Raw genomic sequence first — 13,102 nt, 5'->3', positions numbered from 1 at the left:
TAACCCTGAAGGCGGCCGTGCTTAAGCGATGCCTTGCAAGTGCTTTCGAAAAGGGGGGCGGTGAAATATCTTGCTATGGGGAGGGGGAGGCTTTTCATGGTCCTCCCCCCATAATGAAAACCAGAAGATGCTTTTGGATAGAAAATAGAAATATGTAAAAAAAAAATGATATAATGTGTAACAGCATACAAAAAAAATAGACAAATATATGTAATGTAACGAATAAATTCCAAAGGGAATTGCAAACTGATTGATATAGAGATGTAAACATATAGAGTGTAAAAATGGAAATACTGTATAAGAAAAAGATGAAATGGGTAAGATCTGTAAACAAACAAAAAAAGATATTGTGGTGCATACACCTTTTATTTAATTCTTGCAAAAAACAATAAAGGAAACTTTCAAAAAAAAGATGCAACTCGGCTTGCCTTTGCTGGAATTTGCATGCACCGGCCCAGCGGTGCCCAGATGTTGTCTCCTGCATCCAGGGGGGCTTGCAAAAAAGGGAGGGCGGGGATGGGGGGGGATGCGATCCCTCCCAGTGGCTTTGCAAGAGTTAAGTGGAAGGAAGCCACCTCCTAGAGAGGAAGCGAATTGGGGCGGGAAAGGGGAGGGGGGGTCCTTCCCTTTGCAAGCCACCCTCCCGCCCAGCCCTCTTCCTGCTCCGCCTTTTCCAACGGGGGTGGGGGGGTAGGTGGGGGAAAGGAGGGGGCGTGGCCTTCCCCCCCCTCTCCCCCTGCTCGGAGCTTTGCATGGCACGACCCCCTCGGAGGGGGCGATTGGGTGAGTTTCCAGCCGCCCCCCTGCGCCCTAGCTTTGCAGGGAAGGGAGGGGGGTCTTCCCAGCGCTGCAGAGAAAATGGGTGGTGGGATTCCCTCCCCAGGGAAGGGAAAGACGCAGGCTCGAACCTGCTTTCCCCTCCGCCCCCCTTTTGCAAAGAAGCAAAGCCAAAAAGGGCAGGGCGGGATCTGGGGGTGGGGAGGGGGCTTCGCCCTGCTGGCCTGGCGCTTCCTTCGATCCTTTCTGCAAACCAAAAAGTGGGAGGTCAGCATCCAGGTATTGTTCAACCAGAGAAAAAATAATAATGCAGGCAGGTAGGCAGCCTTTCTCTTCCCTTGCCACCTAATTTGGGGGGGGGGCGCCCCCTTTGCATCCCCCTCAGCCATCCCCCCTCTCTTGTGCATGGGGTGGGGGCTCTTTAAGTTGCAAACGTCCCATGGAAGGAACCCAAAAGGGGATGCCCGTTTTGTACAGGGAGTGGGCGGAAGTTGGGCTGCCTTTCTTTTTGCAGCTCTTCTGTCGAGGGCAGTGTTTTTCAACCAGTGTGCCGTGGCACACTAGTGTGCCGTGAGACATGGTCAGGTGTGCCGCGAAGCTCAGAGAGAGAAAGAAAGAGAGAGAGAGAGAGAGAAAGCAAGAGAGAGAGCAAGCAAGCAAGCAAGAGAGAGAGAAAGAAAACAAGAGAGAGAGAAAGAGAGAGAAAGAAAGAAAGAAAGAAAAAGAGAACAAGAGAGAGAAAGAAAGAAAGAGAGAGAGCAAGAGAGAAAGAGAGAGAAAGAGAGGGAGGTAAGGAGGGAGAGAGAAAGAGAGCAAAAAAGAGGAAGGGAGAAAGAGGGATGGAGAGAGAGAAAAAAGAGGGAGAGAAAGAGGGAGGGAGAGAAATAGAGCGAAAGGGAGGAAGAGAGAATTTTTTTGTCCAAAATTTTTTAGCGCCCCCCCCCCCAAATGTGCCCCATGGTTTTGTAAATGTAAAAAAATGTGCCGCAGCTCAAAAAAGGTTGAAAATCACTGGTCTAGGGCACAGCCCACTGTAGTCCACCTTATTTATTTATTTATTTATTCGATTTCTATGCCGCCCTTTTCGAGGTGACTCCGTCTTGGATCCCACAGAAAAGCAGCATTAGCATTTAGACTTCTATACCCTCTCTAAGCAGTTTACAGAATCAGGCTCTTGCCCCCAACAATCTGGGTCCTCATTTGACCCATCTAGGAAGGAAGGAATAGCAATAGCACTTAGACTTATATACTGCTTCATAATGCTTTTACAACCCTCTCTAAGCGGTTTACTGAATCAGCATATTGCCCCCAACAATCTGGGTCCCGATTTTACCCATCTAGGAGGGAAGGAGGGAAGGAAGGAAGGAAGGAAGGAAGGAAGGAAGGAAGGGCAATAGCACTTATATACCGCTTCATAGTGCTTTTAGAGCCCTCTAAGGGGTTTACAGAATCAGCCTCTTGCCCCCAACAATCTGGGTCCTCTTTTTACTCACCTTGGAAGGATGGAAGGCTGAGTCAACCTTGAGCCGGTGGTGAGATTTGAACCGCTGAACTACAGCTAGCAGTTAGTTGAAGTAGCCTGCAGTGCCGCGCTCTAACCACTGTGCCACCCCGGACAAGTACACCTAGGTCTTGACTTACGACCACAACCGAGTCGCAAACTTTCTGTTGCTAAGTGAGATGGTTGTTAAGTGGGTTTTGCCCCACTGGATGATGATTCTCTTGTTAAGTGAATGGTTGCATGTATTTAGTAACAGTTGTTAAGTGAATCTGACCATTGGAGGCCACAAAAGGTAATCACATGAACCCCGGACTGCAACCACCATAAATATAAGCCTCCAAATTTTGGATGTTTTTCACACATAATTTTTTTCATCATTCCTATCATCCTTTTCCTCCCACTTATGACTGTATGACTCTAACTTGTTGCTTGTATCCTAAGATTTTTATTAATATTGATTGTTTCTTCATTACTTATTTCACCCCTATGACAATCATTAAGTGTTTTACTACATGATTCTTGACAAATGTATCTTTTTCTTTTATGTACACTGAGAGCATATGCACCAAAGACAAATTCCTTGTGTGTCCAGTCACACGTGGCCAATAAAGAATTCTATTCTATTCTATCATCAGTCAGAACTGTCCTTGCCTTGCAGGGGCCTGTAATTGACCGCCAAGGAAGGCCCTCTGCCCCGCCTCAAGGATGGATGACCCAAACACAGCTGGCCCAGAAGCTGGAAGGGACCCCGAGACCATCAAGACAGGGAGCAGTGGAGAGAACTGGGGGATCCGTCCGGAGATCCACCGTCAATGTTTCCGGCAGTTCCGCTACCAAGACGCCAAGGGGCCCCGAGAGGTCTGTAAGAAGCTCCACGATCTTTGCCATCTGTGGCTCAGACCAGAGCAACACTCCAAGAGCCAGATTTTGGACACGCTAATCCTGGAGCAGTTTGTGGCTGTCATTCCTCCAGAGATGCAGAGGTGGGTCCGGGAATGTGGACCGGAGACCAGTTCCCAAGCCGTCGCCCTGGCTGAAATTTTCCTCTTGACCCAGGCCGAAGACAAGAAACAAGAAGAACAGCAGGTAAAATGTCGGGTCCCGATCCAGGAACGGAGCCTTCTTCCCAGTGGCTCCAGAACTTTCTGGTGATCTTTTCTGCTTTTGTACATGTGGTGGGGGTTCCTTAGCATGTCACATAGAAACATAGAAGATGGACAGCAGGAAAAAGACCTCATGTCCATCTAGTCTGCCCTTCTACTATTTCCTGTATTTTATCTTAGGATGGATATATATGTTTATCCCAGGCATGTTTAAATTCAGTTACTGTGGATTTACCAGCTACATCTCCTGGAAGTTTGTTCCAAGCATCTACTACTCTTGGTCAAATAATATTTTCTCACATTGCTTCTGATCTTTCTCCCAACTAACCTTGGATGGTGTCCCCTTGTTCTTGTGTTCACTTTCCTATTAAAAACACTTCACTCCTGAACCTTATTTAACCCTTTAACATATTTAAAATGTTTCGATCATGTCTGCCCTTTTCCTTTTGTCCTCCAGACTATACAGATTGAGTTCATGAAGTGTTTTATGTTTAAGACCTTCCACCATTTTTGTAGCCCGTCTTTGAACCCGTTCAATTTTGTCAATATGTTTTTGTAGGTGAGGTTTCCAGAACTGGACACAGTATTATTCCAAATGGGGTCTCACCAGCGCTCTATACAGCAGGATCACAATCTCCCTCTTCCTGTTTGTTATACCTCTAGCTCTGCAGCCAAGCATTCTACTCGCTTTCCCTACCGCCTGACCACACTGTTCACCCATTTTGAGACTGTCAGAAATCACTACCCCTAAACCCTTCTCTTCTGAAGTTTTTGCTAACACAGAACCACCACCCCCTTCTACGTTTCAGTATGCAGAGTCGGGCCTCAACTTTCCCGAACTGTTCAAGACTTCAGATGCCCGACAGAACGCTCTAAGAAAGTGGATGAAATATGAAGGGGACGGGACGTCCATCCTACAAGGTAAAGATGAACAGGTTGTTTAGCTAAACCTGTGCAGGTCAGTGTTCCCTCTAATTTTTTTGGGGGGGCGGGCGGAAAAGTATACTGTCTGAGCGGCAGTCCCTTCAGGACTGGGCGGCACAGAAATATTAAATAAACAAACAAACAAACAAATAAATAAATAAAAAACCCACCCTGTTTTGCCTCAGAGAATTTCAAAATAAAATACTGTACTGTGTGTCTATAACAGTGAGCTCATAATAGGGCAACTCTATCAATATCAAAATGCCACTTAAATAGTTGAGCTAGTTTCAAACTAGATTTTGATTTTCTTTCTCTCTTCCTTACTCCCATTCTTTGTCTTTCTCTTTTCCTTCCTCTCTTTTTTCTATCTGTTTCTCTCTCTTCCTCTCTCTCTCTCCTTCCCTCTCACTCTTTCCCTCTCGTCTTCTGGGCAGGTTTGGAAAACTCTGAGTTGATGATGATTTTTAAGTGAGCGATTGCTCACTGCTCAGCTTAGAGGGAACACTGGTGCAGGTAGTCCTCAAGTTAGAGCCTCGGTGGTGCAGTGGTTGGAGAATAGTACGCCAAGCTACCGGCTGCCAGCATTTTAGCAGTTCAAATCACACCAGGTTATTGATTAGAATAAATTCAAACAAACTGTGTGTTTGCTACGTTCTTAGCTGGGGCAGAGTATTTTCTTGCCACACTTATTAAGTGGATCATTGGCATTTGTTAAGTTAGTCGCCCGACTCTTACGTGAAACTGGATTCCCTGTTTGATTTTTTGCTTATGAGAAGGTCGTAAAATTTGATCCCGTGACCCTGGGAACAGTGCAATAGTCATGAGTGTTGATAAAAGTAATTTTATTCAGTCACTAAATGAACTGTTGTAAGTCAAGGACAGCCTGTATTATCTTTGGTTTCTTCCAGGAGATGGAATGATGTCGGTGATACGTGCCCAGTCAACCTCTCTTCTTTCTTCCGGAGGAGACATGACAACTGCACAACAGACACAGGTGGGGGAATAGGTTGCTTTGTGGAGGGGGGGAGAGAATTTCAAGTTGATTGCTTAAGAAACATAGAAGACTGACGGCAGAAAAAGACCTCATGGTCCATCTAGTCTTATACTATTTTCTGTATTTTATCTTAGGATGGATCTATGTTTATCCCAGGCATGTTTAAATTCAGTTACTGTGGATTTATCTACCACGTCTGCTGGAAGTTTGTTCCAAGGATCTACTACTCCTTCAGTAAAATAATATTTTCTCATGTTGCTTTTGATCTTTCCCCCAACTAACTTCAGATTGTGTCCCCTTGTTCTTGTGTTCACTTTCCTATTAAAAACATTTCCCTCCTGGACCTTCGAATCTTCATTCTGCCTCCCTGCTTTTGAACATTCCTGTCCTTCTCTTGCTTCGCATCGTTGGAGGTCTGTACGTTAGGAAGATCTTGCAGGGATCTGGATCTGTAATGGTATATTTTTCGGGGTATAAGATGTACCTTTTTTCTCTCTAAAAGAGGCTAAAATTTAGGTGTGTCTTATACTCTGAATGTAGCTTTTTTGTAGCTTTTCCCCCCAGCCCTAACTAGGTGCTAATGATCTCTCCAGTCCTTACCTTGCAGGATCTTTCATTGTTATTCTTTGCGAAGAATGTTTTCCGAGCCCTAAGTCTTAGCGGGCTTTTTTTCATTGCTCTATTTGCTCCGAATAAGTTTCTTTCCAGCCCTAACCATGTACCGGTACTAATGATATTCCCAGCTCTTACCCACTTGCAAGCGCTTTCATTGCTACTCTCTGCGTAAAATGTTTTTTCAGCTCTAAGTCTTTGCAGGCTTTTTTTTCATTGCTCTACTTGCTCCAAACATCTTTCTTTCCAGCCCTAACCAGGTGCTAATGATTCCCAATCTTACCGACTTGCAAACTCTTTCGTTCTTACTCTCTCCAAATAAGGTTTTTTTAAGCCCTAACCAGGGGATAAAATAATGTCTTGAAGCTGACCAGACTGAGGACACTAGCGAGATGAATATCTGGAAGGCAGATTCCTCCCCCCACCCCAATTTTCCTTCCCAAAAACTAAGGTGTGTCTTATACTCCGAAAAATAGGGTAGCCATTGAATTTTGCTAATGACACAACTTTCTGTTAATCTTTTCAGGGCACAGTGACAACTGAGGATGTGGCTGTTCAGGTCACCGAAAAAGAAGGGATACTGTCAGATCTTGACCAGAAAGGTTTCCGTAAGCAATCCGTTGAGCCAGATTGTGGACTAATGGCTGCCTTTGGTAAGCTCCTCTTTCACCCATTATTTACCAATGCAGCTGCGAGAGCAATCATGGGCTTTCCCAAATATGCCCATGTTACTCCAACACTCCGCAGTCTGCATTGGTTGCCCATCAGTTTCTGGTCACAATTCAAAGTGTTGGTCATGACCTATAAAGCCCTTCATGGCACCGGACCAGGATATCTGCGAGACCGCCTTCTGCCGTACAAATCCCAGCGGCCGGTTAGGTCCCACAGAGTTGGTCTTCTCCCGTCGACTAAACAATGTCATCTGGCGGGACCCAGGGGAAGAGCCTTCTCTGTGGCAGCTCCAACCCTCTGGAATCAGCTCCCTCCAGAGATTAGAACTGCCCCCACCCTCCTTGCCTTTCGTAAACTCCTTAAAATCCACCTCTGTCGTCAAGCGTGGGGGAACTGAGACATCTCCCCTGCCTATGTAGTTTTGTGCATGATATGACTGTACGTATGCTTTTTATATATTGGGGTTTCTTGCTTTTAGACTTTCTAAATGTAATACTGTTATTTTAGACTCTAATTATTAGATTTGTCATTATGTATTGTTTTTATCACTGTTGTGAGCCGCCCCGAGTCTACGGAGAGGGGCGGCATACAAATCTAATACAAATCTAATAAATAATAATAATAATAATAATAATAACATGGAGGACAATCCTTGGGCCCAGGGGAAAAGCCTTCTCTGTGGTGGCCCCCGACTCTCTGGAACCAACTCCCCCCGGAGATTAGAATTGCCCCCACCCTCCTTGCCTTTCGTAAGCTCCTTAAAACCCACCTCTGCCGTCAGGCATGGGGGAACTGAGATATTCTTTCCCCCTAGGCATTTACAATTTATTCATGTCATGTTTGTTTATAGGGATGTTTGGTTTTACAATAAGGTTTTTTTAGTTGTTTTAGTATTGGATTTATATGATGTTTTTTATTACTGTTGTTAGCCGCCCCGAGTCTACGGAGAGGGGCGGCATACAAATCCAATAAATAAATAAATAAATCTCCCCTACCTATGTAGTTTTGTGCATGATATGACTGTATGTATGTTTTTTATATATTGGGGTTTCTTGCTTTTAGACTTTCTAAATGTAATACTGTTATTTTAGACTCTAATTATTAGATTTGTCATGTATTGTTTTTATCACTGTTGTGAGCCGCCCTGAGTCTATGGAGAGGGGCGGCATGCAAATCTAATACAAATCTAATAAATAATGATAATAATAATAATAACCTGGAAGACAATTCTGAACACAGCTTGCATTAAACTGGATCCGTGCCTCTGTTTCCCAAGAGAGCTTTTGCTAGCTTCCTCTCTTCATTGCAGAAGCCGATAAGTGGGCAGTGGAGAGGAAAGGAGACCCATTGGTGGAGCTGCCAGAGGATGGCATTAAAAAGAGGGAGAAACAGCGGAGGAAATCGGTACCGAATCGGAAAAGGATGATGGAGCTGAATGAGTGCCCCGCTTCCCAGAGCAGCAACTGCCATCAAAATGCAGTCCAAGAAAAAATAGAGAAGATGAATAGTAAGTGCCAAATGTTGGGTCGCTCCATTATTTGGCAGTCGCATTTTAGATTTATTTTGGCTTATACCACCTGTCTCAGGTTTTGTAGAATTCCGATTCGTCTTCGTCCTGCAGTCTCAGTGATAACTTACTCATTTCTGTGAACTCTTTAATACTTTTCTAACAATGTTTAACATAGTTGGGGTTAATTCAGATTTCCTGTTTTGTGCATATATCATTCCGGCTGCAGTTGTGATATGTAAAATTATGTATCTATCTTCTTTGATCATCTTTGTCCCTAAAGATACTTAATAAGAAAAGTTCTGGCTTCAGGGAAATCGTTTGAGAGGTAATTTTTGTGGACAGTTTTTGACTTTGTTCCAGAAATTTCCACGATTGACCTCTCCAGGTTCTTAAGAGGTCAGTAAGGGGTGTACATAAGTGCACTAGCCTGCCTTTCATCCCCTGTCCAATTGTCTCTCCTTCTCTCCTATATCATATATCTTTTCTTCCCTCATATATCTTCTCCTCTATTTTTATATCTTCTCTTTATATATAATACTTCATGTCTATTCTCTTCAATATGTATTATGTATTGGACAAAATAAATAAATAAACAAACAAACAAACAAACAAATAAATAAAATTTGCCTACAGACAGAATCTTGCCAGATTAAAGTACTAATGTTTGCATAACTAGAGATATATCTTGTGAACTGCTAGGAATGGGTCTGTCTTGACCTTCTACCAGGTATTCTAAGCTCTGCTTGACCTCTGGGAGGGAGCCCCTCCCTCTTGGGAATCCAGACTACACTCCATCACATCATCTGCTGATGGAGTACAATTAAAAAAAATACTTTTAAAAATGTATTGTATATACAAGCAGATGCTGAAATATCCTTCTTTTTACTTCTCGTCTTCTTTCTAGTTGCAAAAATAAGCGAACCAGCCCGTAAAAGACAAAGGACGTATCTGTTCCATAAAGAATGGGAGGAACGGTACTGCTTCATGGACGTGAACGGCAAATCGGTGTGCTTAATCTGCTCGTCCACGGTGGCGGTGGCCAAGAAGCACAACGTCCAGCGGCACTTTGAGAGGAACCACGGCGCGTTCACCAAAAACTACCCCCTCGATTCCGAGCTTCGCAAAATGAAAGTGAAAGAGATGAAGTCCAAATTCGCCTCCCAGATGACCGTCTACACCAAACCCGTGGTCCACTCCAAGAACACCACCATCGCCTCTTTCAAAATCGCCAGCTTGCTGGTCAAGAGGAACAAGCCCTTTGAGGACGGCGAGCTGCTGAAAGAGGTGTTCCTGACGTCGGCGGACTCGATCTTCGAAGGCTTCTGCAATAAGAAAGAGATCGTGGCCGCCATACAAAAGCTCCAGCTGTCTGGGAACACCGTCTCTCGTAGGATCCAATCCATCTCCAAAGATTTGGAGTACCAGCTGCAAAGCGACTTGCAGAAGTGCCTCTGGTTTTCCCTGCAGCTGGACGAGTCCACCGACATAACCGACACCTCCCAGTTGGCCATGATCGCCCGCCTGGTCTTTAGCGATCTGGCGGTAAAAGAAGAGCTCCTCAAGATCCTCTCTTTGAAAGGAAAAACCAGGGGCGAGGACATCTTCCTGACGTTCAGGAACTACGCCGCCGAAACCAACCTCCCTCTCCATAAACTTTCTTCCATCACGACCGACGGGGCGCCAGCCATGGTGGGTACCCTGGACGGGTTCATCGCTCACTGCCAGAAGGACGAAACTTTCCCCAAGTTCATTTCCTACCACTGCATCATCCACCAGGAGGCCCTGTGTGCCAAAGTCCTGCAGTTCAAGCACGTGATGGACGTGGTGACGAAAATAATAAACTCAATCCGCGGCGTCTCTTTGCAGCACCGTCTCTTTAAAGCCCTCCTGAAGGACGTGGACGCGGAATACGGAGACCTGATTTTGCACACGGAGGTCAGGTGGCTCAGCAAAGGCAAAGTCCTGGCCAGGTTTTTAACCCTGAGGGATGAAATCAAGGCGTTTTTGAAAACTAAAGATCAATATGTGGAGCAGCTGGACGATCGGTTTTGGTTGGTGGATTTAGCTTTCCTTGCCGACTTGATGCAAGAGCTCAACAGCCTGAACATTGAGCTGCATCGGAACGATAAGCATCTCTCGGGGATGATCGCTTCGGTCCACTCCTTCAAAGGGAAACTGAGGCTGTGGAAGTCCCACCTGCAAGTGAAATCCCTCCTCCCCTTCCCTTCCATGAAGCAAGTGGTGGGGGACAGCGACTTCAACAACGCGCCCTTTGTGGGCTACCTCGAGACTTTAGAGGAGCAGTTCCACGCCCGTTTCCAGCAGTTCACCAGCATCGAGCCGGTGGTGTCCTTCTTCGAAAACCCGTTCAGTCCGGTCGATGTCGCGGAGACGGCTGTGGCCATCGGGGAGCTGTGCCAGGCCTTGGTGGAAGAGGTTGAGATGGAGATGGTGGGCCTTCAGAACGACGTCCTCCTCAAATCCAACTCAAGTCACGCCAACTTTTGGAACCTGGTGGACGCCCAGAAGTTCCCTCTGTTGAGGAAGACGGCTGCGAAGATCAAGTCTTACTTCGGGTCCACTTACCAGTGCGAGTCCGTCTTCTCGACGAGGAGATTTATCAAGTCCAAGAACAGGACGCGGATGACGGACAAGCACCTCGACGACTGTTTGCGAGTGGCAATCTCTTCCTACACTCCCAATTACAACCGGCTTGCCGACGGCATGCAGTGCCAAGCCTCTCACTGACCCAGAGGTGTGCGGTGAAACGTGGTCAACATGTGGCTTGTTTTGCACTGACCAGTAGCCAGGGTGGAGTGGACTTCACGTTGCCAACTTTTCTATTTTCTATTCTGTGTTCCATCAAATGATGGTAGCGATACCGATCTTAAATGTATACCGACTTATTTGTACTGTGAATATAATTATGTACTGATAGTCTAGGAATCACGTTGAATTATACACTTACTTGCCCTCTCTTTTATGCAAATAAATACTCTTTTATATGTGGAATCATCTGTTACCAGCAACATGTCATGATGGGGCCATTTATGTACAGCGATAACATCGGAGGTGCAAAGTGCCTTACATCACATATAGCAGTGATGGCAAACATTTTTTTTCCTTCGGTGCCGAAAGAGCATGTGTGCCTACTATCGTGCATGCGCGAGTGCCCACCCTACATAATTCAATGCTGGGGAGGGCGAAAACAGCTTCCCCTGCTCCCCGGAGGCCCTCTGGAGGCCAGAAACAGCCTGTTTCCCAACTTCTGGTGGGCCCAGTAGGCTCGTGTTTCGCCCACCCCAGTCTTTGGAAGCTAAAAATGCCCTCCCAAAGCCTCTGTGAGCCAAAAATCAGCTGGCCGGCGCACACATATACATTGAAGCTCAGCTAGGGCAATGACTCACATGCCAGCAGATATGTCTCCAGGTGCCACATGTAGCACCCGTGCCATAGGTTCGCCATCACTGACATATAGACACTGCCTTGAGTATCCCAAGTTCCCATCATAAAGGCCTACAGCCTTATTGTCCATTTTTTTCCATCCTTCTCTTACTAATTAGAAACATAGAAACATAGAAGACTGACGGCAGAAAAAGACCTCCTGGTCCATCTAGTCTGCCCTTATACTATTTCCTGTGTTTTATCTTAGGATGGATATATGTTTATCCCAGGCATGTTTAAATTCAGTTACTGTAGATTTATCTACCACGTCTGCTGGAAGTTTGTTCCAAGGATCTACTGCTGGCTGGAGAATTCTGGGAGTTTGAAGTCCACAAGCATTAAAGTGGCCAACTTTGGGGATCCCTGGCTTAGAACATCTCAACTATATAGAATGCTGGTGAGACCACATTTGGAATACTGTATTCAGTTCTGGAGACCTCACCTACAAAAAGATATTGACAAAATTGAACGGGTCCAAAGATGGGCTACAAGAATGGTGGAAGGTCTTAAGCATAAAATGTATCAGGAAAGACTTCATGAACTCAATCTGTATAGTCTGGAGGACAGAAGGAAAAGGGGGGACATGATCGAAACATTTAAATATATTAAAGGGTTAAATAAGGTCCAGGAGGGAAGTGTTTTTAATAGGAAAGTGAACACAAGAACAAGGGGACACAATCTGAGGTTAGTTGGGGGAAAGATCAAAAGCAACATGAGAAAATATTATTTTACTGAAAGAGTAGTAGATCCTTGGAACAAACTTCCAGCAGACGTGGTAGATAAATCCACAGTAACTGAATTGAAACATGCCTGGGATAAACATAGATCCATCCTAAGATAAAATACAGAAAATAGTATAAGGGCAGACTAGATGGACCATGAGGTCTTTTTCTGCCGTCAGACTTCTATGTTTCTAACAAAGGTGAGGGGTTGGGTCTATTTTCTATATATCAATATTTAGCATTAAACTTTTCCTGAAAAGAATTGGGAGTGTTTTGGGGAATAGGTTTATTCCTAAGAGTTGTAGCAGGTTTCTACAAGGTGAGCACGAAATGTTGAGGTTGTGTCAAAACACAAGGCCACCCATCCACTATGAAAGCACCCAAGGTCATCATGTCATCCCGAATCAAATGCAAGCCCATTTACGAATGAAGCTTGTCCCCCTTTTCACATGTGTTCTACAAAAACAAGACTTAAATTTCTGGCAAGGAAAATGGCAAACTTCGATGTCTCCAAAGGAGTTAGCTGGGGAATTCTGGGAGTTGAAGTCTACACTTCTGGAAACTTCACTTCAATCATTTGAAGTTATGTGGACTTCAATTCCCATCCTGGTTTGGTGGGACCCAGGGGAAGAGCCTTCCCTGTGGCGGCCCCGGCCCTCTGGAACCAACTCCCCCCAAAGATTAGAATAGCCCCCACCCTTCTTACCTTTCTTTCGTAAGCTTCTTAAAACCCACCTCTGTCGTCAGGCATGGGGGACCTGAGATATTCTTTCCCCCTAGGCCTCTACAATTTATGCATGGTATGTTTGTATGTATGATTGGTTTTATAACAAGGGTTTTTAG

At 45.2% G+C, this 13,102-nt stretch overlaps 1 protein-coding gene across 2 annotated transcripts; it reads left to right on the top strand.

Annotated features, from left to right (window-relative positions):
- The first annotated feature begins 426 nt into the window (after window positions 1–426).
- On the top strand, window positions 427–11,105 carry LOC139172841 (protein FAM200C-like). 2 transcript variants are annotated; one of them, XM_070762084.1, is made up of 7 exons: window positions 427–783; window positions 2,937–3,364; window positions 4,191–4,302; window positions 5,214–5,299; window positions 6,438–6,564; window positions 7,893–8,090; window positions 8,998–11,105. In XM_070762084.1, the coding sequence occupies exons 2-7, from the start codon at window positions 2,984–2,986 to the stop codon at window positions 10,839–10,841; spliced, it is 2,748 nt and encodes a 915-aa protein (XP_070618185.1). In that variant the 5' UTR covers window positions 427–783; window positions 2,937–2,983; the 3' UTR covers window positions 10,842–11,105. The 2 variants fall into 2 exon arrangements, with proteins under 2 accessions (XP_070618185.1, XP_070618186.1); XM_070762085.1 differs by having other exon boundaries at window positions 613–783; window positions 2,914–3,364.
- Window positions 11,106–13,102: the final 1,997 nt, after the last annotated feature.

This window comes from Erythrolamprus reginae, chromosome 10, assembly GCF_031021105.1.
Source record: "Erythrolamprus reginae isolate rEryReg1 chromosome 10, rEryReg1.hap1, whole genome shotgun sequence".
Lineage (NCBI taxonomy): Eukaryota > Metazoa > Chordata > Lepidosauria > Squamata > Dipsadidae > Erythrolamprus > Erythrolamprus reginae.
Note: the sequence above shows the minus strand (reverse complement) of the source record. Positions and strands in the feature narration are given on the sequence as shown.

Excerpts from the sequence above, each read along its gene's own strand:
- LOC139172841 (XM_070762084.1), top strand. The coding sequence starts at position 2,984 with ATGGATGACCCAAACACAGCTGGCCCAGAAGCTGGAAGGGACCCCGAG. Across the intron at positions 3,365-4,190 it reads AGAAACAAGAAGAACAGCAG|TATGCAGAGTCGGGCCTCAA; the intron begins GTAAAATGTCGG and ends TCTACGTTTCAG. Across the intron at positions 5,300-6,437 it reads CAACTGCACAACAGACACAG|GGCACAGTGACAACTGAGGA; the intron begins GTGGGGGAATAG and ends TAATCTTTTCAG.